Here is a 25371-nt window from a genome sequence, read left to right on the forward strand (position 1 = left end):
CCCCATCTTTTTAAACAGCCTTGTGTTGTAGTTTTATTTTAGGATGTGGGTACTCATGTGGGATTGTCTCAGTTTGCTTGACCTCCCTGCAGCCTTTAACATTTCTGCTGGTTATCCTTGGAGACTGATCGTGCAAATGAATATTTTCCATGCTCATTAACAAGTCTTCGAGTGTCAACACAGGGTTATAGGGAAGTTCGGGAGCAGTAAGCGAAAAATGGTACATGGCAAGTTTTTGTTTTGGTCATTCTGTGCTTTCTTTCTATTCCCTGTTGCATATAGGTAGGTTGTGGGGAGAGTTGTTGTTTAGGCTTAGAAAGTAGTTTTCCACATCCTTTTCTCATTGCAAACTGATGTGGGACTCCTTCACACTCCATAAAAGTTAATATTTGCTTTTGTGTTCGGTCTAAGATATTCCCCCTGCTGCTGCTGTTAGCTGAAGCTATCAGAGTGCTATCTCAGGCTGAATTTCCATCCATATCCATTTCGAGCTCAGATTAAAATAAGTCTCAAATACCGTTTTGCTGCCCAGGGTGGACATTGTGGTGGACAGGGGATGGTTCAAAGTGTGCTGACAGTGGGCATGCAATGGAGATGGAGCAATTTGAGTTGCTGCAGTGAGGTGGCTACAAGGGTCTGTCCAAGGTGGAACAAGCAGTTAAGGACATGTGAATTGTACTTAATGAGAGTAGTCTCAAGCGAAGGTAAAGTTATCTTTGCCTTTTGTCTTATTTGGAAAGGAGTGCAGCAGGCTGTGGTGTATTTGTTGGATGATGTAGTGGTCCACAGTGTTGTTCGCTAGTGTCCTGCTGATCTTAGCTAAAGGAAAGTCCTCTTGAAGTAAATTGCAAATAGCATAGCAGTTACTTTGTCTTCAGAAGTAACTGGAAATACCAAAGTAGTTTGTCACATTAAAAAAGAGAGACTGAATAGTTATGTTTTGTGTGTGGTTACTATGTAAAAAGTCCTATATGGACTATAATGGACAAAGACTTTTTTTTTTTTCCTGGACATCAAAAACAGTCTTCACAAAGCATGTTGTTTTTCGTAGGATGATGGAGCCTTCATAAAAGTAGAGGTCTAGTTTAGGATTAATACAACTTCTGCAGTCCAAATGCCATTGTCTCCTGTTTTATAAAAGAATAAAGCATTTGTACCTCAAGAGCCTGTACGTACGTGATGTTTTCTGGTGGCCTTTCTGCAACATCGTAGTCAAACATCCATGACTTCTGCATCAGGAGACTTTTACAAGTCAGTTTTAGGAAAGCAGAGGAAAAGCTTTGTTGACCTCCAAAGAAAGGAAAAACTGCCTAAGTCTTTGTAGTTAGCAAGAAAAAGGAAAATCTCAATCAGTTGTTAATCTCCCATTTGGTTTTCCATTTTTAACCATGTGTGTTCTAGGATTTTGGGTGTTGAGTGCTAGGTATTTGCTCTGGGTTTACAGGAACAACAGACCAGTTAAAAAATCAGTGGTAACAAAAGCAGTGACAACTTTTGTAAATCTGAGTTCAGCTTCTGTGCATCCTCACGCTGAACAGATAACCTGGTCGCTTTAGATATTGCCAGATCAGCTCTCCATGGAGGAACTTGATGCAAGCTCAGACGACTGTAATACTGTGCTTGCTTTTTTTTTTTTTTTTTTCCCCTCCAAATGCCCCCACTCCCTTTAAGATGATGGATAATGGAGAACAGCAAATGTGAATGAAGAGGGTATACAAAGAAACTCTTACCAACCAGATATTTTAATTTTTTTTTTATCTAAGAAACCTGTCTAGACAGGCATCTATTTTAATGACATGCAAAGCAGAATAGTACATGAATGCTTCATTAGTAAAAAGACTTGTCATCTTTGAACCCCAATGTAATGTTTCTTGGAAGCTGTTACCTTCTTGCAGTATTAGATCCAAGTTTTACAGAGTGATGCAGAAGTGGCAGTACATATGGTATAGCTAACATGACAACTGCTGAGCGCTAATACGTAATGGAGTTTATCAAACCTCATTTGGGTAAAGAACGACTCACTGATGAATCGGTCTGTTCAAGACTTTGTATGGCAAAAGCCTGCAAGGAAAGGGATGGGGAAACTTGTCATAAAGGATGCTATGACTGGGTGACTGATTAACCAGCCTGTGAAGCCATGGTTGTGGTTAAAATTCACAATTTTCTTGCATTGTTTAGTTGTTATTCATAATCCTGGCCCAGTAACTGGCAGTCCGTAGTCATGGTCTGGATTACAGGCGTGCACCAGCCCGATGGGTGTCTCAGGTGTTTGCCACAACCAGAGCAGATGAAAAGCCAATGAACTGCATAGAGCGCAGGTACCTACAGCCTAGTAAAACTGTATTAAGAAAGCATTAGCTCTGCTCTGTAAGTTACACCACTGTCAAGTGCTGAGCTTTCTGGCTTAGGACCCCTCTTCTTGGCTTCCCCTCGTTCTCCAGCAGATGAGCACGGTGGGGCTGCAGATCCCCGTTCTGACAGGAATGCCGCCGCTGCTGTTGGCACTGGTGAGGATTTTTAACAGGTATTTTGAGGGAATTGGTTCAGGGCCCTGAGCCTTCCTTTCCCACAAGACAAGCTGTCTCCTTCCCAGATTTTCTCTATCCCGACCTGTCTCTCCTCCCATGGCAGCTAATCTCTCTCCTCTCCCTGCCCTGCTCTCCCTGCTCCAGCCTAGTGGGGACAGTAAGGGCTGCACACCTACGGACTGTGGCTAACATTTGAAGAAAAGTGGCTTGTGTGACTAGTGCAGAAATTTCTTTCTTTCAGAACACTGTGTTAATCTTAATTATCTTTCACCTTCAGCCTAGTTAATTAACACTAATGAATTAACTGATGCTGGTGCTCCGCTATGATAAAAGGGAGCAGACTGGCATACCCAGCAATGTACCTTGCATATCTACACCAGGCCTTTCTCAAAAGAAACACCCCTACCCCTTCCCTTCCCCGCCCCCAACCCCAAATTCAGCCCAAACCAAAAAAAAAAAAAAAGGTTTTTGACAAACGTCAGTAGCGATGGCATGCAGGTGGATTGGTTTTCAGTTGAACACATGGATGAGACGTACCTCAGACAGGGTGACGATGGCACATCCCAGTTAGGCAGCAGGTTAGTGCAGAAGGAGCTGCACAAAGCCCTTGTCTTGCTTTGCTGTTCAGATGCATCTCAGTTTCTTTGGCAGGTGAGTGCAGGCGATGCCACCTTAGAGTGCAAGCCTTGTGCTCTGCAGTGCTGCTGCCCTCTGCGTTCTGTAGGTACCACGCGCTGCTGATTCGGTGATAGCGGTTTGGGTTTTCCTCCCTTGTGCCAGCATGCAGGCGTGAGTTGCAAAACTGGTTTTGAGAAGGGTTTACTCATGAGACCGCCAGCTTGGTTCACAAACCTGCCCCACGCTAGGGCGAGGTGTGCTTAGTTTGAAGCAGGATGGCTTAGATACGCATGGGGGATCTTTAGTGAGATACTCTGAGATTTGCTCTTTAAAGCGTTGTTGCAGTAAAAGCAGCTAGTTAGGATCATTCTGGCTGGGAAGGGACCTCAAGAGTCTGTGTAGTCCAGCCCTCTGCTTCAAGCATGTCTCGGGTTATTGCCCTGCAGAGCCTTTTCAGACAGCTCAATGTATGTTATTTTATCAGCGACCTTGGAGCCTGGGTGAGCCGGGTTTTCTGAAGAACATCCAAGCATGGAGATGAGTGTGAGCAGTGCAGTAGTTGATTCAGTGAATCAGCTACGAGGTAGTTCTCCTTCCAGAGAACGGTGTGAAAGGATTACAATGGCAGTAGCAGAGTATTTGAATTTTCTCCTTTCCCTTGTTGTAATGCACTGAGCACAATTCCAGTCTGTCTTGTGCCAGTTGCTGCAAGTGGGAGCGAGCTGGTCCCCACGTGCCAAGCAGCTCCTGAAGCACTGGGCTCTGCTGGCTCTGGGAGATGTTCTCCTTTGTGGAATTGAGCCAGACTGATAATGTTCCCATAAGGAAGAGTTGTTTTTCAGTGAATTTTACATGAGAATTATTAAACGCTTAACACTTACTATCTACAAAACCCATCCTTTAAGGACCTGGAGTAAGTTTTTCATTAAAAAGGGAGGCTGAAGAGGAGAGCAGAGCTGTGTTGTGTAAGCAGTTGTGCTGTGGCTTAGGAGACAAGCGTGTACCTTTTATAAAGACTTTGTACAGTAGCTTTATGGTAGTTTAAATTTTCATAGCCCATGGAAGTTTAGTATGGGAGAAGCATGGGAGGGGGTTTATATACGTGGTTTATTATCAAGTGCTTCATCCATACCATTAATGATTATAGGCGCTTTATTGTTCTCCATACATGGTGCAAGGCACAGGCTTGCGCGAGTACTCCCACGCATTGCCCTCCAGAAAACGGGAGAGCTACAGTTACAAACTGCAGCATGAAGCCATTTCAGTCGTCATTAAGTTATACAGGGTTTAATGTGAAAGAGATTTTTTTTTTTCTATTAACTCCTCCCAGTTTGTGATGGTTGTAGGTGAGCTGGAACAAACCACGGCGTGTTTTTACTTGCTTGTCTCAACCCTGTTCACGTACTGAACCCTTCACCACTCTTGCGTGTTATTGACGTCAGTACACGTTTGTTTTTTTCTTACAAGATCCTGTGTTTCCCAGCTGTGACCAGGAACCAGTGACTAATAAAGATGAAGATATAGTTCAGCTTTTCTGCTTCAGTCATTGCTCTCTAGGAACTGCTGTACCATAGGACCCAGAAGAAGATCCACTTGTTTCTGATGCTCATAATGAATTTCAAGCATTAGTGACCTATATTGGATTCAAACCAATAGGGTACAGGTGAAAGCTCTACTACTGCCAATTTATTCAGCAATCCAGGCTCAGCTTGGGTTTGGAATGGAGCTTTTCGGTAAGAAAAACAAATGAAGCAGCTGTTCCTTGGGCAAATGTGTTATACACAGACACTTAAGCTCCTTAAATTAGTTAGACTCATTGCAATGCTAGGTTTTGTTTTGTGTCATTTTAATTTCTCTTGCTGCATCAAGTCTGTCCTGGGGGAAGGGAAGAAGAGATGGAAATCTGCTCAGTCCTTAAGTTTTGGGTGTTTCTAAGCAATCCTCCTCAAAACTGCTCAAAATCTTAAAGAGTAAAAGGCACATCGTGAACAGAAAACAGGAAATTTTCTGCTTTTTCCTGCAGAGAGAGTGGTATGCACCTTTAAAGAAATATCCAAATGCCATGAAAATGCATTAACGTTTTATGTTCTTAGATGAGTGTGGTCATGTATGCCTGACTTCAATAACTTGTGCGAAAGTTTTACCTCCTTGTCATTTAGGTCTCTTAAATTGTTAGTCCTTTCATGTGCAGAAGGACAGGTAAGTCCAAACTCTGAACTAGCTAGGGGTGGAAGCAGTGTCTCAGCCAGTCCTTTTTCAGTCTTTTCCCTTACCAATCCAGAGAAATAGCTTCATCCTAATAATCTTAGCAAAACAAAGTTTTTATGGCCTGCAAGGCAATTCATTTCAAAGTGTTCCAATTCCTTATGCTTGATGATCACATCTGCTTATTTTCCCACCCAAGAGTCTCAAGCTGTCTCCTACCTGGATAACAACCAACGAGAAGCTCTGCCTTGCAGCTCCTTCCAGAATTCCTCAGTCTCTAGGCTGATGTTGCTTTTGAAATACTAAAATAATTCAATCTGCTGTGGTTCTAGCATTGTATTATCTGTTCTGTCTGACTTGAATCAAGCCTATAAAATTAACTCCGTAACTGTTGCAGCATCGATGCTGAATGATTCTAGAGCTTGCTTGACAGTGTAAGTCTTTTTTAACTGGGAAATTTTCAGAATAATGAGTCAGTCAACGAGATCCTCAAAGCACTCCTTAGATGACATGCCATGGCACCTTAATTCTGAATGATAGGAAGTTGGAGAGGATTAGGATTTGGGGTGGGTAGATTGGTTTGTTGGTTGGTTCTGCCATTGACTTTCCTCAAAGGCAGTTCTCATACGTCTGCCAGGATTTTTTGCATCCGAGTTTGTTAAAGCTATGTCAACATCTAGAGGAGTATTTAAATACACAAAGAATACTCAAGTATATGAAGTGTTGATAAGCTTAACTTGTCCTCTCCTCAATATTGTTGTAAGATCTTAAAACATCTTGATCTTTCATGTCCAGTACAGAGCCTTCCACCTAGACCTGCATGCGTGCCGCCCATCCTCTCTGCTGCTTTCTTCCTGAAATCTGCTCCTTTTGCATGGTTTCTTTGTATGATCCAGCAGCGAAAATTCGAAGTACCGACTCACCCTCTAGACTTTGTCACCTGAACTTGGTCTGGTTGCCTGATGTGGTGTCCAGCTGCAGGATCTGGGGAAGGAAGGGGCGGCAGGGAAGGGAGAACCTGTTGGAGTGGGGCTGCAGGGTGGCTGTCCCCGTGCAGCATGGGGCACCCTGCCCGCTGCAGAGCACGTGCTGGCAGGGGCGGCTGCAGGGCTGCCTGCCTGAACTGCAAAACCTCTCTTTTGTGTTGCTTTTTCCTTTGCTGGTTTAAGAGAGGCTGCATCCTTCCTATGCTGTAACTGGCTGGTGAAGGACCCTGGTTGCCGAGGTAACAGAGGAACCTAAAAAAAAAAATTTTTTTTTTTCCTTTTTTTCCCCCTCTGTGTTTTCTCATAAAAGCTTGACATTCCTTTTGTGTACCTTTCTGCTAAATAGCTTGTGTGGCCCGAGCTGATGTACCTTGCAGGAAGAATCAGAAACATGCTTTTCAATTATAACAGCAAAATTACGAAGGGTTTTGTAGTTTGGATGTTTAATTTCCCGCATGCTTTGCGCACTGCATAAGGGACGCTGCAGCGAGTGCCTCTGTGAAGAGCTGCCATCTGGCTGGTGAGATAGGCCTTGCTGTGGTGGCTGTGGGTAATTCAACCACTTTCTCTCTTCCTCTCCGATAAGGGAATCACTTAAAATACCTCCAGACTCACCACGTCTTCTAGTTAAGACGTTCAGTCATCGTTTCATTTTGAACTCCAACCAACATGAGACCCCTTAACATTCTTCTGCCTTTGACTTTGTTGGCATTTACATCTTGGAGGTTGTAGCAGAGCCTGATGCTCTCCAAAGATCACTTAACCAAAAGCCTCGTAAAGCCCCTCAGGAATTACCTGGCTGAAGAGGACCGGGCTGTGTGTGCGCAGCTCCACGTCTCCTTGGAGGCAAGGACCAACACCTTCTCATCTGCTCCTTGGAGCTCTGGCTTGGCCTTCTGCAGGTGCCATGTGCTGGTAAGGAGGTAGTGCCATCGTAAAGTCTCTTCTGCTCACAAAAGTCACCATCTGTGCTTTAATCAATACATTCAGGCTTGACAGCCATTGAGTGGTAGGTAATAGGACTTGGGAGTCTTCGGGATGTTTTTACCAGCATGAGTGGGAGAACGGGATTACCAACCAGTGAGGTTTATGGTAACCTGTTGTTACATTAACAATTTGTTGTAAACAGTTTCTCAGCCTGGGATGGGACTATGCGGTTTTTATTGGCAAGAGGTTTCCTCTACTGTGTCTTTTGTTACTTTTTTAATAAGACAGACCTCCGAGTTAGCTGCTGCTTCAGAGGATATTTTTAATATTGCTTATCTGATTATGATTAAGCATTCTGGTGTTTATAGCATATGCTTTGACCTTGATGTTAGTTCAGCTGGGCAAGAATATAAATGATGAAGAAATTCCTTAGCTAGCTTACCCCATGGTATTTAAAATTAACTCTTTGATATTCTGTCCTAAAGTAGGAGCACTCTTTTTGAGATAGATGGCTTTAAAGAAAGGTACAGGTTTAACTGCTCTAGCTAAATTTAAAGGGTGTTGAAGTTTGGGTATTTTTTTATTTCTTTCCAGCAAGCTGCATCTTCTTGTTTCTATGAACTTTGATCCAGAATTTAGAACTGTGACATTTACTAAATAGATCAGGCGTGCAGAATGAAATGAACGTTGTAAAACCAGAACTGAAGTATGGGAACTTCAGACTTTAGTCTGTAAATCATAAAGTACTTGTTTTTCTCTGAGATTCGTAAATGATACAAGACTGTAATGAGTGCTATAACTAAATTTCTCTGGATTTCCTTTTTTTGTTTTGTTTTTTCAATAAATCTCGGGGCGTAGCTGCCTTGGTGCTACCTGTACAAACAGAAAAGCCTCCAAAAGCAGCTGCGTCTAAACCATTGATCTTTAGCCAAAGATTTTCTCTGTGTGTTTTCAACAAAAACTATCCTTAAAAAAAAAAAAGGGGGGGGGGGGGGGGCGCTTCTGATTAAAAGAAAGATGATTTCCAGCTCAGTATGCTGCTGTCATAGTGGGCTGAGTGACACAGTATATCCCCAAGTTATAATTTTATATAGCAGTAGTTTTGCTGATCAAATAGCAAAGTTTAAGACCACTCACTGTCAGCATGGAAAAAACCTCCAAGAAAAAAAAAAAAACGCCCTTAGTTTCTAACAAGGAGCCGTTGGGTGTTGTGTGCAGAACTGCCGAGTCAAAGAGTTTTTTTAAATATTCTGTAGCTCAAGGACTTGGCTCCTCTTCAAACATTTCCAACTACAAAAGGATGGGTAATCTTGCAAGTGAGTGTGCCCCCTCTAGGGGCAAAATTGTGGAAATTTGTTACAGCAGGTAAATTCAAAACGGGAGAAACGTTCGCTTGGAGTGAATATCTGAGGGTTTTTATCTCCCAGTGAGAAGGAATTTCTGCTGCAATTTAGGATGCAGCTTCCTCAGCATCTCTGTTGCCTGGCTTGCTGCAAGAGGTGACGTGTGCTGTAGGCAGCAGGGCTCTGCTTTCATCCGTCTCCCACTTCAATTCTAAAAACATTAAGAAAAATGTGCTGCTGCTTTTCCGGGGTAGTTCTTGAATTTTCTTTATAAAGCGTGTCTCATACTGTGGAAAAAGTCAACTTGTATTTGTTCCTTCGGTAAGTGTTACAAACCTTGAGCTGTTCTGTGCGCGTTGTACCATTTTGGTGAGAAGGAATCACTGCCCAGCCATCTTTAACTGGGCACCCAGATTATTCTAAACAACCTCCCGGGAGTCTAGGGAAATAAAAAATCACTCCTGAAACTTCAGAGCTCTGAATGTGGGAGTTAGAGATGCTGTGCAAATACAAAGTATGTGCTGGGTGGCGTGCTGGTGGCGACACCGTGCTCCGTGCGGAGCCACAGAGTTGTCTGACTTGGGTGGTCATGTTTGTTTGTTCTGGCAGTGCTCGCTAAAACATGAGTCCTATATGAAACCATTTCAGCAACTTTTGAATGTTTGAGAAGTTACAAAATCTTCCTTTGACAGTGGTCTTTTGCCTTTGGTCTTTGCTATTTTGCCTTTTCACAGCTCAGGTTCAGGATCATGGAATTCATCCAAGTAGCGTTTTCGGGGTGCGTGTGTGCTCTGATCCTCAGGCTGTGCTACTGGAGAAATATTCCTCTTCTAAATGACCCGTGGGGAGAACATCCTTCTCCCTCATCTCTTTTCCAGCTGCTTTTGAAGTTTATCCCGGTTTATCTGGAGGGAGGGCTGCGTTTCGCTTTAGGGGGTGCTTTTAACTCTACCCCAGGTTTCCATACAAAAACAAGGTGAAGCAATTTTTAATGAAAACTTGAGAATTTTGTATCAGTCCTTTAAAAGCTGAATTTGGACCTCATCACTGGGATACTTTAACAGCAGGATAAATGCTTCCGAGCATGACCCCTTGAATGTTAAACATAAAATGCATGCATACTCATTTTTTCCCCTCTTATCTCCTAAAGGTGCTCTTACAGAGTGTTACGATGAACTGGGCAACCGGTACCAGCTTCCCGTCTACTGCCTCGCCCCACCTATCAACATGATAGAGGAGAAGGGCGACCTGGAGACTCTGGATATTCCTGATCCCCCACCCAATTCAGGGCATGAATGCCAGCTTCGTTTGCGCCTGTCCACAGGCAAAGACCTCAAACTCATGGTCCGCAGCATGGACACGGTGTACCACATGAAGAGACGGCTGCATGCGGTGGAGGGAGTGGAGCCAGGCAGCCAGCGCTGGTTCTTCTCGGGCAGGCCGCTGGCAGACAAAATGAAACTGGAGGAGCTGAAAATCCCAAAGGACTACGTGGTGCAAGTCATCGTGAGCCAGCCCTTAGCAAATCCCACCCCAGTGGAAAACTGATTTCTGCTTGTTTATCGATTCTTCTTTCCTCCGTCTCTGTCATGGGGTTTGTTTTCACTGCCCTCTCTTCTTTTGGGTTGTCCTGCTAATGGATTGGTTCCAAGAAATGACCAGCAAAAATTCCATCTGTGATGGAGATCTGCAAAAACAAAACATAAAAATGTAAACTGGCCTTTGGGGGTTGCCTGATCTCGTATTTAACACAACAGCAAACAGCACAGGGCAAGGGCAAAGGAAGGAAGGGGAAGGAAAAAGGGAGGAGGTACAAAGAGGGAGGGAAAAGATGATTGTTCACTTAAACAATACAAATACGTAATGATTCTTGAAACTGTAGGTGGTGTCCTGATCTATAGAGCCAGAGCAACAGAGAGCACTTTTATTAAAAAAAAAAAAAAAAATTACTAAAAACTAGTCAGTTTATAAAATTTCATATCAGCACCACGTACAGTTCATGCAAGAATCGCAGCTGCTCTGGGTGGGTCCTGCGCTGTTTGCGGGGATCCTTCCTGGTTTGACCTAACGCAAATGCTTTGCCAAGGCACAGCCAGCCCCAGGCAGCGGAGCTGGGCGAGGGGCTCCATCTCTGTCCCACGTGCGCACCTCCTGGTGATGCTCAGACCAAGCAATTGTACATTCCAAGATGGCAACACAGTCCTGTGCCACGGCTGGCTCCCGAGCTGGGAGTGCAGCCCGCTGGAGCCTTAGGCAATAACTTAGTCAATGTATACTCTCACGTACTGTACTGTAAACTTACTGGCCACAAGACTGACTTAGCCTGAAGTTTACTGGCTGACTGGCACCTGAGTACTTGCCTGCTGGATACTGTATATCACTCAGATCATTAGAACGGGCTTTGATCAGGCTAGCTAAGGTGAGCTCAAGTTTAGGTGCATCCCCGTTGTCAGTTGGCACTGGTGTAATAGGTCCGGGTTAAACTGCAGTTGCACCCAGATGCAACGGATTGCAACTTCCCCTGCTCAGTTCCTGGAGGGCACAAAGCATGGAAGATGGTAAGGAGGACACAGTAGCACATGGTTTTCAGCTTCTTGTGTGAGTGTCACTTGAAGCAGCAGCCGGTCTTGTAGCTCTGATGACTCTCCAGCCAGGGCAACTGGAGGTTTCTTCACCACCACGCGCCTGCAGCCCAGAGCGTGACGGCAGTGTTTCGCAGCCGGTGCTTTCCCTTCAGAATGTAAGAGGAGCCCGTTCAGCAAATGACAAATCCTTTGGTAGCCTCAGAAATCTGAATCATTGTATTTTGGGCCAAAAATCTAATTGCTTGTTCCCTCAGTTAGAGATGCTCTCTGGCTGCTCCGCACCCCTGACTGGTAATGCCTTTGGTTGAGATCAAATGCCCTGTTCCTTTTAAACTTGATTTCTAATTTGCTTGGGTTTTCAGCCATCATTGAAACGACTTCTTCCAAAATCGAATGTGCTACTCGGGTATGAATAGCATATTTTTATTGGTTTCTGTCTTCCCTCTCTGAATCATTGGTCTAAAGCTACAGCTGTCCCAGGTGTGTCTTGTCTGCTAGTGAAACTGGTGGGTTACACTGACAGTTTTAAACTCGTTAATTTTGCTCCTTCATGAATTGTATAGAACTCAGTTTCTCGGACTCAAAGTGAATTCTTGCTCCGTGAGCATCGGCATAGAGCTGGAAGGATCAGAGGTCACCTGTACAACATCATGTGTCTTTCCCAGCAGGTGGAAGCAGGCACAGAATTTACATTGATGGATGGAAAACAGATCCACATTCTATATGCATTTCCCACCCTACCCCAAATGAGTATAGCTTTCTTTTTGGTCCCCGTGTTGCTGGAAAACTGTAGGCTTAATGCAGCTCCTTTAGCCCCAGTTTGGTGCAGGATGACTGAAGTGCAGTGGCAGAGCTGTGTGAAGGAAATTTAACTCCCTGTTCTCATATACACCAAAGTGACTTGGGTTTCTTTTTTCTTTTTTTTTTCCTTGTTAAAGATGAAATCAAAGCTGATAAATACTAATCTGTAACAAAAATTTTCTATTGTGAAGGCTTTTTTTTAAAGACAAATGTGAATTACTATACTGGGTTTTTGCAGCCAGATCTTTTGCATTCCAGAGGGGAAAAAAATATTTGATATATAAACAACTCAAAAAATCTCTTGGATTTTCACTGGGTAAAAAATGTTTCATGCCAGGAAGACACTATTTGTCTCATAAGACCTAACTTACATCTCTGTGTAAATGGTCTTTACGGTAACGTTTCCGTGCAGTCGCTTCTGGAAGGGGTGTGTGTGTGTGTATCGTGATAGATTAAGGGAGGAATAAACCAGAGTAACAGTTCTGTAACAGTGAACACTAAAACACTACTTTTTTTTTTTTTTTTGAGGATACATTTTGTTGATTTTTTTTTTTCTATTTTCATTCAGGCAATTGTCACCATGTGCTGTTTTTGAGATTACAGTGTAGGGTCTGGGAGAACTCCTTTTCCCTCTCCCCTGTCTTAGTTGGAAAAGGTTCAGTTTTATTATGCCGTTGTAGATGACCATGTCTTACATTAATTGCTTGTGCGTCAGGGAGGAGGGTGATGATCTGAAGGCCATGTTGTGAGTGGGCTCTGAGTAGAACAGAGAACTGATTCATGAAAATACTGTTTTCTCTAATAGTTTCCCTCTTGTCACTTAAGCACATACCTAAAACTGAAAAGAAAAAAATCAATGGTAAAATGCTTTTATAGCTGAAAGTGGAGACTTTTCAACTTATTCTTCAACCAATGACAGATATACCAAGCACATACCCTGATGGAAACAAATTTTACAAGATTTGTGTTAGGAAAGAATTCCAAGTTTCAAAAAAAATATTAGAATATATATATTAAAAAAATACCAGCAGTGAAGGCGTACAGGGATACAACAGCATGTTGACTAACATATCCCATGTACATAACTAGCAGTTGCAATATACATTGAGAGACCAGTCATTTCTGACTCTGAAATGCCTTGTCTTTGTCCTACAAGGTGGGCTTCAGTGCAGATGCCGGTGCAGGGGGCTCCCGTGGGGCTCCCGTGGGTCCTTGGGGCAGAGCAGGGCTCCCCCCGTGCCTGGAGGTGGGGGTGGGGGGAGGCTCATTTAATTGCAGAGCCAGGCAGGCATGGCTGAAGTGAGACTAACCAAGTACTAAACCCTCGTTTAGCTGGCAGCCCTGGTGAGGAGGACTGGTGCAGGTCTGCGTTGTGGACACCAGTGGCTGCTTCCAGGGAGGATGGACAGAAGCACGCTGGTGTCTGCATCTTTATTTTGCAGCATGGAGTGTGTGTTGAGCTTGCAGCTCAGCGCTGCTGGCAGCGTGTTGCCGTGCCGGTTGGTGTGCTGCCCTGCACTGTGTGGTGTCTTGGGTATAACTGGCGCAATGCAACAGGGTTTTTTTAATGCATGCAGCCATGAACTGCAGTGCTAAGTACAGACAAGTAAGGAGTAAAAGGATTTTCTTTTTTTTTTTTTTGTTAGAGCCATCTGTCCTTTGTGTCATTCCTGATTAGCTCTGGCTATAAACTGATGCCAGTAGGTAACATTTTTTACCATGTTAGTGACAGGTCTGTTCGATGTGATTCAGATTTTTATACTCTTTATTGTTGCTTCTGCCTGACCCAGAAGTAATAACCTAGTGAAAGTTCACACTCCTGAACAGCTTGAAGGGCAGAGAGGCATGAACACACATAGTCTGCTGGGGCAAGAGATCTCCAGAAAAGCTGCAGGTACTGTAGAGACGTTGCTTGGTGTGCTACAGAAGGATGCTCAGGGTCATCTTCCACAAGCAAGTGACAGCTGCTCCTTCAGAGCATCCAGCTCCCAAAAGTTTCATTGACTGCCTTGGCTCTCGGTGCATCGCAGTTTTATCGGTGTCCTCCACAGAAAATACAGCTTGGAATAGTGGCACTGCGAGATCTTTTTTTATAGTTTTCTGAAAGTCTTTGCTCCTCTGGATCTGGGAAATACCTTGGAAAACTAAATGCAAGTCAGCAGTGTAGTAAGCTGGGTTCTTTAATAGACACCCCAATGCTAAAAGCCGTAGTAACTACAACACAAAACCTCACCCAGGAGCAAGCAAACAAAACCCATCTCCTCTTTGCCTTTCACAGAAAGTTCCTAAGTTGCTTTGGGGAGGAGAGGAAAGGGGTTCATTAGAGCAACAAGGCAACACGTGGCAATGTGCATAACCTTTGGTAAAGCAGATGGTCAATTGATAAAATATTGCTGTAGTATGACATGCTTCTGCATATATATCCATTGTTAGTAAATAATGTAAAAACTTTTTAAAAACTATTAAAAATTTTTTTTGTTACAGTGGTGGGATGCTTTTAGCCATGGAGCTTTGAAAGCATTTTTGCTGTGTAAGTGTTGACGAATTGAATGCTGTATGTTTCTCCATTTCTATCTTCTTCAGAAGCATAAGTGGTAGCTACAGTTCTGTATGTTGATCTATATTTTACAGACTCTTTTCTATGTTACTGTACATACATCCAACACCCTGCACCTTATGCAGAGAATGTTTACATTTAAAAAAAAGAAAAAAAATTTGTTGGCTTTCTCACTACGCTGCTCAGCTCCTGTTATGTTGAAATGAAAGTAGTCTCAGTTAGAAAACGGGGCTTTTTTTTTTCCTTTGCCCTTCACCACTTCCCCTGTAATTCTGACTCCCTCTGGGATGATGGCTGGGCTGGCAGCTCTTGGACAGCTTGCGCTTTCCTGGAGTAGGATGTAGCGGTATTTGAGAAAGGCATTTTTGCTGACTTGCTTTGGGTGGGGGGATGAGCTTTGTCTGCTCTGCAACTTTCTTGGGGGGGGGGGGGGGGGGGGGGGAAATTGCTTCAAACCCACTAGATGTTGGTGGTCTGCCTTGCAAGTTAACTCAGCTAGGAAGCCTTGGAGTTAAACTTTCCGGCAATCGTGCTTCTGTCTTCTCCCAAAGAAGATGAATGTCCCACTATTCTATCTGCAGCTACAAACACTTCTGTTAGTTAATGGCTGTATATACGAGTCTGCCTGCTTTGAGACTTTCCTTTTCATAAAGTGTTTTTGATTGCTCTGTTCTGCAAATGGCTCTCCTCTTCCATATTTCATCCGCTTAGATACTCCCTAGCTGCGTGTGTGTTGTTCTTGTTCATAGGAGGTGGAGCTATAGCTCTCCTTCCAAGGGACATAAATGCCACTGAGCCTACAAAAGTCAAATGTTTGGAAGATGAGACGTAACCAGCGGGCTTCTCACCGTGGACTTTGAGACTTTGAATAAACGTGTCCACTGGACTCTCCGTGAAAAAGTATGTTCCTGCCCTCCAAGCAGGACCGCTTGTTGGGTATTTATCCAGTAGAACTCTGCATTTGTATATTTTACAGATCATTTGATCAGAGCCATGGGGCAAATAGAGAACTTAAAATCCTGACTCCTGCCTTAAAACTTTTAGTTCATCTTGAGCTCCAAAAATTCTGCACCTGCTCGTTCTCAAGTCCCTTTTCTCTTTAGGAAATTTGAGTCCAGTCAAAGGTTGGAGACAATTTAAGAAAATTTTAAAAGAAAATAAATTTTAGCGGATTGCTTTATTAAAAATAACTAACTGGTCTTGCATTGAAAACCCTATTTGTGCCTCTGTTAAGTCCAGGGAATGTTTAGAAAGTGGAGGTGGCTTTTGAGCAATGATTGAAATGACTGCATTAGCTGGCAATTTGTAAGACACTTGCTTTCATATGCTCTGAGCAAGAGACTTCGGTTTGTGTCCTCTCTGCCTCATGGTAATGGCTTTCAAAGATGGCTGGTACCATCAAATTTGTACTTCTTGAATAAATATCTTCATTTTTATGGTAAAACTTTTTTGTATGCAGTTTGTTTGTGTGTGCCATGTAACAAACATTCATGTTACATAGGATAAGGTGCTAGATTTGGTACTGACACAGAAAATGCGCAGCTCCAACATGCAGTGAAGCAAGGACGAGGGGATTCCAGTGACGTGACTGTATTTTTGCCCCTGTAACTTTTATAAAGTCTTTTAAAAATCAAATGTATGAGTTGTGTGAAACATGCTTTTTAACTTTTTTCCCCTCCCTGGCTCCTTCAGTCAATGGAGAATTCTATGCCAATATAAAGATGCTGTGAACATCAGGTAACTTCTAAAATGCATTATGTATTTTTATGTTGTACCTCTGTTTCTGGGTTGACATATCGCAGTAGCGTGTGCCCGTATTTTTAATCAACTGCAAAGCACAAGCAGGTCGTCTTTAGACTGTTAAATTATGTGATTTTTTTATTTTTTTTTTTTTTAATGTAGGGAAGATCTTTTTACCATTGAGAGCAAACCATCATGAACTTCTCTCAGAAATGCTGTACAAAATTTCCTGTATTTAAAACAAAAAAAAGAGAATTTTTTTTTCACCCTGCATTTAAAAAATAAAAGTAATCCTGGAAATGCCATGCCTTAAGGAATAAACTCAGTGTTGTTTTCCTTTTTAATTTCTTCAGTAGGCCTTTTGATTCCGAGCTGGAGCTCTACAACTTTTTCATTACCTGTCTGATACCCTAGAGACATGTTTTGGTAATAATTTCAGTGTGTGACAATGTTTTATCTTGCAAATAAGGTGTGCGATCCATGGAGAATGCAGGGCTTGGAGATGTGCTCAGGCCTCCAGCATGAGCCACCTCTGTGCCTGGCGCCTGCTGTCTGCAGATGTGCTTCTGGCTCCTTGCTGAACGCTGCAAAATAATGGATCTGTGTAATTGTCCTATAATTACATTAACTGACATGTTGTCTTAATTCAGGTCACCACTTTTATAGTCTTGATTAACTACCTAAGGTATCAGAGGAGTAAGAACAGTTTTTTGTAGGGCACTTTGGTTTAATGTTATTACAGCTAAACATTTCAAATTTATTTATTTATTTTTTTAATCTTGGGATAATTTCACGGTAGAATTTGTGATGTCAGCTACAAACAAAGAAGCGTGATTTTCCTGGAACTTTTTTCCTTTTATACATATATATATATATGTTTTATTCCTTTAATATGTGTGTATATAATATCTTATATGTACATATTCCCTTTTTAATATGCGCATATGTAAAGTAACAGGTGCAAAGGCTTGTTTGCAGCCATTTGTTCTGACCCATGTGACAGCCCTGCTTCTGCCTCCTCCAGGATGGACAGGGAAGTTCTCAGAGCTGATGTCCTTCAGCACCAGGAGCGTGTAACTGCGTGTGATCTTTCTTTACCCAACTCCTAGCTGGGAAAAGTGTGGTCGCTTGCCAAGTAGTAAGAGGGATGTCCATCTCCAGGTGTTGCATGTGTGCATACGTACCCACACCACAGCGAGCTGCCCTTGGTGTGCAGCTGTAGTGCATTTTGGTGTGTATGAAGTGGGTTGGGGGACTCCAGGCCGACTGTTGACTGAAGGAAAAACCCCAAAAGGATGTGGATTCTAGGTCAAAACTGCACAAGAGTATAAATTTTCCCAGCCGCTGCTGCAAGCAGTGAAATCGAGTGCAGCTTCACATGCTGCGGCGTGTGACCTTGGGGGAGAAGGCTGCGTATCTGTTCCACAGCTATGTGTTCTACCTTACAGTGGGTTTATTCCAAATTAACGTCATTAAAGTTTATATTGTGCCTGTATTTATATTTCATCGACCTGTATCTTGCTCTATGACATAGCATAACATGCAATGACGAGGGTGGGGGTTCTGCCCCATGGTGGGTGCTACAACCTGTCTCCTGGCCCCCGCCGACCCCTCCTTGCTTTCCGCTGGCTACAGCTGCATCCTGGTGTGACGTGCCCGTCCCACTCGGTCTGTGCTCCTGCGGACCAGTGCTGCGTTACTACCTGGTGCTGGGCTCCAGGGACAGCACTAAGGGAAATGGTCTTTAACTGTGGACCCCATATTGGTGGTGCTGCTTATGCTGGGGCAAGTGCCCTGGTCAGCGCGGAACCCCAGGGTCCCTCCGGATGCTGCAGGGAGCATCTGGCTGAAAGCTCAGGGTGGCTGGTCCCTCCAAACCTGGGTTAAAAGTATCAAGGTAACTTATGGAAAAGGCACTGAGCTCTCAGCTCTGCAGAGAATGGTTCTCTCTTTGAATAATCCCAGAAATTTGGGATTTCAGGCATGTAGTTTATTTTCTCAGGACTCGGAGCAGTTGCAAAGATCCAAGAGGAGGGATGCCGCCCTGCAGGCGTGCTGAAATCTCGCTGCATGGGAGGTCAGTGGTAGCACTTGGAGACTGGAATTTTCTTTTCTAATTAGTCCCTTATGGTGCAGCTATGCTGCTTCATTAGGGAAGCTCTCGAACAGCAGCGAGTTTGGAGGAGGGTCAGTGGAGCGATGTCCTGTGCGTAAGGTGAGAGGAGGAAATAAACTCACTGGATTGCTGTGCCCAAGGGGAAACAGTCAATACTGAGGAAAAACTGAAATGCCTCTCTTGCTTTCTCTCCACATGGACTTAATTAGGTGGTTTTGTTAATGAAGCAAACAGTGTTTCCTGTGGCTGCGCTGTTCCTCACAAGCATGGCAGCAGGGATGCAGGGAGCTGCCCAAGCCTGGGGCACATAGGTGGGGGCTGCGGAGCAGAATGCATGGGAAGAGAAAGCTGCCAGCGTGAGTGGCTCCAGCCTCAGAGACCAGTCTGCCCCATCTCAAACCAGCCTTGCTTTGTGTGCGTCTGAAAGTGGCAAAATGGCAGCATTGAGGAGGGAAGGCTCTTGCTAAGCCAGTGGGTAATACAGGGGCAGGACAAGGTGGTCTCTAAAATAACAAGATGACCCCCATTGCAGGGTACGGGGAAAGGCGATGCTAACGTCAGGCTTAGTCCTGGGGAGAGCTGCGAGGCACGAGGCTGCCATCCACGTTGCATCAGTCCGTCCTCTTCCTCAGCCACCAGTCTGGTGCTCACCTCGGCAGAGCAGTGGCAACGTGCAGGGGAGAAAACAGAAGAGGCAATTGCTTCGCTGCAGCACTTTGATTTATTCACTGTCTACGAGTTCAGTACATCTGTCTGGTGATTGTAAACTGAGCCCAGGGGAGAAGTGAGGCTGTGCTGTTCCCAGCTGGGTAAGGGGCTCTGTCACTCTGTTAGGAGCTTGCTGGTCCCGCTGGGAAGCTGTTCATGGTCCCCCTCCTTTTTTTGTTATTGTTTGTCGATGCAGAAGACTGCAAATAGCTTGAATTCCCTGTAGTTCAGTTGCTGGGTTTGGAGAGGAGATAGGTCCCCAGCTTAGCAAAGCAGCCTTGCCCAGTATAACCGGTTATTTCAGAGAAAGGCCCTGAGTCCAGGCTCTCATCCCCTTCCCCAACTTGCTGTAGTTTCCCGATTGACTTGGGAGAAATTGGTTCCAACTGATTGCCTCCAGCTCATCCCGAGCATGTTACAAGCTAATAGGGCACCTCCCTGGCACATGGCTGCTTCTTTAGCATTTGTAATGACTCGCAGATGTTGGAGTGATTCATAACAGCTAGGGTTACGGTGGGGCGGGGTGGATGGGGGGACCGGGGTGCCTCCATGGCTGTCACCGCTGCCCTGCTCCTGCTTGAAGTGGCCTCGTGATCGGCAGCTTCGAGATGAAAGGGCAGGATCAGTGCGACCTGGGGCTGAGGCTTCTTACTCTGGGAAACTGCTCAGGGGCACTGGAGAACTGCCCCCAGGTCCTGAGCAGGAGAGAGACCTTGATAACCCTCTGCAAACCGTGCAGCACTCACAGGAGAGGGGCAACGAAAAAAGCAAGTCATTGCTCTTTTCCTCAACCGTTTCACCACAGCGATGACTATCAAAAGTCCTGTCTAACTGAAGAGGTCCCAGAAGACTGAAGGTTTGTCAGAGTGGTGCCCACCTACAAGAAGGAGGATCTGGATAACTACAGGCCTGTCAACCTGATCTTAGTGCCAGGGAAGGTTGTGGGGCAGATCGTCCTGAGCGCCATCACACAGGAGCCACAGGAAAATCAGGAAGGGAGGATTCATAATACATTTGCTGTGTCCCTTCTTAAAGTGATGGCAGAGCCTTATACACTCCCACTGCATGACTGGAAGTCATTGCTTTGTATGGTACTAACTCTGATACGGTATATGATGTGTTTATCTGATTTTTCTGAGCTACGTGTAGTGGCCTTGATTGAAAACCTTAATTGGGGAATTGCTGTTAACTATGAGCAGTTGGCTGGAGAAAACAGTTGTGCCAATTCTGTGCAAACAAGTAATTGAAGAGGATACCGGGAGTGGAACACAGAGGAGGAGAATTATCAGTAAAAACAATAACCCAGGAACCTAGCAGCAGCAGAAGGGCTCTCCCTCGGTTACTAATGGCTGTCTTGCTGAATGCGCTGCTGGAGCATGCTGAGATGCTGAAGTCATGAGGACAGTGTGAAGATGTGACAAGAGTTAAGAGATGTCTACAGCCTATTAATGACTGATTCCCTAGCAGTGTCGCTACAGGTGCTCATTAATCAGGGAGTGCTTCAGAGCAGGGAGGGATTTGAAAGAGCCCTGCTGACCAGGCTGGGACAGAGGTGAGCTGGTGGCAAAAGTGAATTAGCAAGGGATGTGCAGGCACCTCTGTAAGGAGGAGGGTGTCAGTGCAGAGCTGGAGGGGAGGCACCGTTACCAGCTTTGTTCCCCTGCTGGCTGCAGGGAGCTGCTCCCCACCATGGGGCAGGGACTGGCAAGATCCCTATGGCCTCTCCTTGGAACCTGGAGCTGGTTTAAAGGTCAAAATGAGGGATCCATTAGAGAAGAGAAAGGGCTTCTCCTGGGGCTCCTATCTGACATCAGCATCTCCATGGCAGAGGCATCAGCCAAGGTATGGCACTTACAGTGTTTCAAGCAGGAGTTTCAAGTCCGAGGGCACCCCACTGAGGTACCCCCCTGGCCAGCAGCTCTGCGAATGGACTGCAGAGAGCTTGGAAAATGGCGAGAAGCCCCAGGTGAACTCCGAAGAAAATGGCTTAAATAGAGGCACTTCTGCTAGTTCTGCCACCTCCTCCTGTTGGAGTCTCCTCAGACAGAGGAACATGCCTGGGTTACTCCTCCAAAAAGATTTCTTCCTGTTGCTATCTTACTGTTAAAACATTTTCAATTCAGACTGTGCAACAAGTCATCAAAGTCCTGCTCCTGCAGTCAGCAGAAACAAAACTCAGGCTTGAATGAGAAGCGGCTGCAGTGTAAAGGATCAATTTTGAATTTAGGGGCATTTTCATGGCTTCTTTTTTGACTGTAATTTCTCTATTTTTACCTCATTTCCAGAAACATCAAAGTCGTTGAATGTCTTCTTAAGTTATTTCTGGATGTCGGAGAGAAACCTTGTGGCTTCAGACATGTTAAAACCGATCTTATTATCCCCATCTACGTCCAGCAGCTGAAAGGCAGGTCCCGCGTGCCAGTGGATGGTTCTGTTTCAGGGCAGAAAGGTTTAGACACAGATGATAAGCACTGATTTCCTGCTTGGAAAGAATACGTGGAACACCAGCTGGTGCTCTAGTCCAGAGAATAAAGGTGACCCCCCGCCAGTCGCGCCTGCAGGAAATACCACAATCCTGGTGCTTCCTGCTGCGGAGCGCGGGGCTGCTGCCAGCCGGACAGGGGCTGCGCTGGGGAGAGCTACCGCCAGCCAGCCGAACTCCAAAGCTGCTTTGAGAGGTCCTTCCCCATCCCTCCCGCACGCTGAACTTGCAGGGCTATGTCCCACGTCTGGCTCCACTCCTTCCCCCCCCACCCCGAGTTCCACGGGCAGCAGCCCCGAGTGGGCCCTTGGCTGGGTACCTGGTGAGAGCAGAGCTGCAGGTCACGTCCACCAGCAAGTCTGAGCTCTGGGGGTAACCCTGGCTTTACCACTCCTCTCCCTCGCCGAAGCTTGCTGTCCTTGCTGCTTTTCCCTGGAAAGGCACCAGCCTCTCCCAGCCTGGGCCACGTGTGATGCCAGGGAGGCTGAAGGACACCGGTACCCGCTGCACCAACAAGCTAGCAAATGCTGATGGGTGAAAACAGATGCTCTGCTCTCTTCCCCACAGGCAGCCACAGCTGAGGGCTTGTTTTTTGGAGAACGTGCTAAGATGGACAGCCTGAAGCAGGAGGAGTGTTTAGATGGTTCCTACCTAGCAACAGGTTCAGGGGTAGATTTATCACAGAGAAGCAAGGTTGGAACTAATAGGGATGCTGCTCGTTTCCCTGCTTTGCTTTTCTATGCAGCAGCCTCACCGCCACATCCAGACCCAGGGACCTTCTTCACCCCTTGCCTGCCATGAGTAAAGATCAGCTCCAGTGAGTTGATTCCCTTTATGGGGGTGTTGGATGGTGCAGATGTCCCTGTACCAAATCCAGGACCCACAGGCTACACACCTCATGGGACAGGAGGATGCACACCACCATGTAGAACTCATTTAAGCAAATCCTCCCCCTCGCATTTTTGCTCCAGCAATTCAAACGGCAGCATGACCTGGTCCTTACTCAGGTCGGTCACACAGTGGAGAAAGCAGTAAAACGGCAGATCTGGAAAACAGTGAGCTCTCAGTCATCATCTGCACAAAGCTGAGAGCAATAATTAGAAGGATTTCTTTTATTTTAAATGCCCACTGCTCCCAGACAGGTTGCACAGGCAATTAAAACACAGTAGCAGACAAGAGATACCGTTTAGGTTTAATAGACAGCATTAATAAGATGGCCTGATTTATGACAGGGTATGTGATTTCTGCACAGAAGGCAATGTTAAAGTGCTCATAATTTTTCTGTCTGTCATCTCTTCCACCTCACTGCTGGAGGAAAAAAGGACTTTTCCAACAAACCAGAAACCTTGGAAATAGAACCTGTTTTTCTTTTGGAGGTGTCACTTTTAACTCCATGACCCACTAACGATTATTTTTAGTCCTATTTCATCTTCTCCAGTGCATAGGAAGAGCCAAACTTCCAGATCAAGCATTTCCATCAAACTTCCCCAACCGCAAACACAGGACCAACAGCCCCTGCTAAAAATATCTGCAGCCTGGTCTGATTCTGCTACCCTTAAATTTCTGTCAGTGGGGCAAACCCACAGGAAGAGGTGTCATTGGAGCTGGAGCACCATGGGGGTTTGCAAACACATGGTGATAGAACAAAGAACTGCAGGCAGGAGGCGGGGAAGCTGTGAACCAGTGGACAAGAGGGTTGCGAACAGCCTCATGTGGAGGACACTACTGGCGAGAAACCTACCTGCTTTCTAACACAGAGCACGATCGGTTTATGGAAAGGATTACATGATGAGGTCGCTGCAGTGCTAAGGAATTAGCTTCAGTGAGCCAGAAATCCCCTCTTGCCCTGTGTTCCTGGCATCTTGCTTGCACAGCTGTAAAGATCTCCTTCATCACTGGCCTGGGTTTTTCCTGTGTCGATTGTCTGCTTGTTGTGCCAGGACCTGGTTATCGTGTTTGTACAGTACCAGTGAGCCTGACCTGGGGGCTTCACGTGCTGCTGCGATGCAGAGGACAGTAATACCATAAAATCAAACAGGTTTCATAGGCTTTTGGACCTTTTCCTGTCACACAAACAGGGAAGGAGGCAATGGAAGGGGAAAGGGGGAAGAAGTATCTTCAGTGAGAGCTGGAAATGCATCTCGGTGGCTCTGCATGGTCCCCTGAGCCACGTATTTCAGAAGCCAATGCGGGAGTAGCCAGGCCATGTAACCTTCCAGAGTGGTTGGGGCACGATGGAGCAGGGAGGACGTGGTGGCACATGCTGTATCTGAAAGCTTTCTGGGGTATTGCCAATTACTTGCATTAACCAAGCTGCTAGTTAATTAGTATGACAGAGTGCTGCATTTGTCCTAACATCTGAAGTGCAGTATTTGCGATGTCTGTGATCTTTGGTTTTAAATCCTAAGCGATGCAGCATTCTGTGTGTCTCTTTTCAAAACATTACACAGAGCTTGTAATCTTAGAGCCTTAATGCCAACCTCGTTTTTGGAACTACTTACTGTTCAGATAATTCTTTCAATGAACATCCAGGAGCTGGAAATACACTGTCAGTGCTGCAGCATCTCTTACTGACGACAAGCAGTATACTTCATCTAAACACAAATGCTGCAGAAAACACCCAGATTTCAGCTTCACCTCAGCTGGCCATGGAAGATCAGCCAAACAGAATTAGCACCATGGCAATGACCCCTCACAGAAGGAAAAACCTGCCCTAGAACCAGGTGCAACTTCTGTCCCACAGCTTCAATGCTTTCCCCACATTTTCAAGAATTCCCCTCAGATGTAGAGGCAAGGGATCCCCTTCCATTCAGTGTTAAAGGATAACGTGTACTAAAATCAAGTGACAGAAATTATTCTTACAATGATCAAGAGCATTAAATTTGATTAAAAAGTGCAAGATAGCACAGACTTAAGGATTTATCTTAGACTGTAGCGCAAATCTCAGCCTCAGACAAGTGGTACCCAGAAGCTGTTGGTCCGTGCCGGGGCTGTGCTATGTAGCAGCCACTGCAGGGCTTTGCTTTTCCTCTTAGCCAGGGCTTTAATGTTTCTAGTTTCCAGCACCTGACGGTGTCTGTGCAATGTGTCCGGGAGCTATGGCTGCTTTTGAATGCCCAGTTTCTTATTCAAGTTATCTGTTAGGAAGCCAAACTGCTCTTCTATTTATATAAAGTGTTTATCACCCGTTTCTCTTCCGACCCAGAACGAGTCTAATCCAGCACAGCAATAACCATTGAAAGTGCTCTTTATTCCTTACTCCTAAGCTATACCAAGAATAATACTAATAAAATCTAAATCCACTGGCTTACTTGGATGCCAGACCCTCTGTAACCCCACATTTAAAACGTGGAGCCGTATGCTGTCCTGCAGTCAGGTCAGCAGTTTCTCCTCCTTGGGTCGTAACGGTGAGCAAGAGCTCAGCTCTGCTAACGCGTGCTGCTGAGGACTGTGCTGAGTGGTCCTGGTTAACGCGATGGTGATGCTCGTGACCACCTCTCCATAGGATCAGAGGTGTTCCTAGGAGCTTGGGGCACATTTGCAAAATTCTTTGCATTTCTGGAGTTTATATTCTCTTTCTCTTATTATCACTTGAGAAACAGTTGAAGTAATTCATAGGTAGATAATTAGCCTGTTCACTGGCTGGGTTTGACACCTGTGAGTGTTCTGCAAGAAATGGGTGGAAAGAATTCAAACGGCTGATTCCCTTTCACTACGGAGTCAAGAGATAGTAAATCTGCTTACAGGGTCTCAAGCGCTGGATATAGGCTGCCAT

At 45.1% G+C, this 25371-nt stretch overlaps 2 protein-coding genes across 2 annotated transcripts in view; one reads left to right on the forward strand and one right to left on the reverse strand.

Annotated features, from left to right (window-relative positions):
- The window catches only part of UBTD2 (ubiquitin domain containing 2), a 61100-nt gene extending 45106 nt beyond the window's left edge, over positions 1-15994 (forward strand). The window contains exon 3 of the mRNA XM_056349873.1: positions 9758-15994. Coding sequence (XP_056205848.1) covers positions 9758-10155 — 398 coding nt within the window. The 3' untranslated portion in view covers positions 10156-15994. The remainder of the gene's footprint in view (positions 1-9757) is intronic.
- Positions 15995-19291: 3297 nt separating this feature from the next.
- EFCAB9 (EF-hand calcium binding domain 9) lies at positions 19292-25371 on the reverse strand. The gene is given in 6 exon segments (XM_056349185.1): positions 19292-19348; positions 21389-21545; positions 22481-22557; positions 22559-22641; positions 24098-24238; positions 25341-25371. Coding segments are annotated over 6 exon segments (546 nt in total).

The sequence above is a fragment of the Falco biarmicus genome, chromosome 8, assembly GCF_023638135.1.
Source record: "Falco biarmicus isolate bFalBia1 chromosome 8, bFalBia1.pri, whole genome shotgun sequence".
NCBI classification, from domain to species: domain Eukaryota; kingdom Metazoa; phylum Chordata; class Aves; order Falconiformes; family Falconidae; genus Falco; species Falco biarmicus.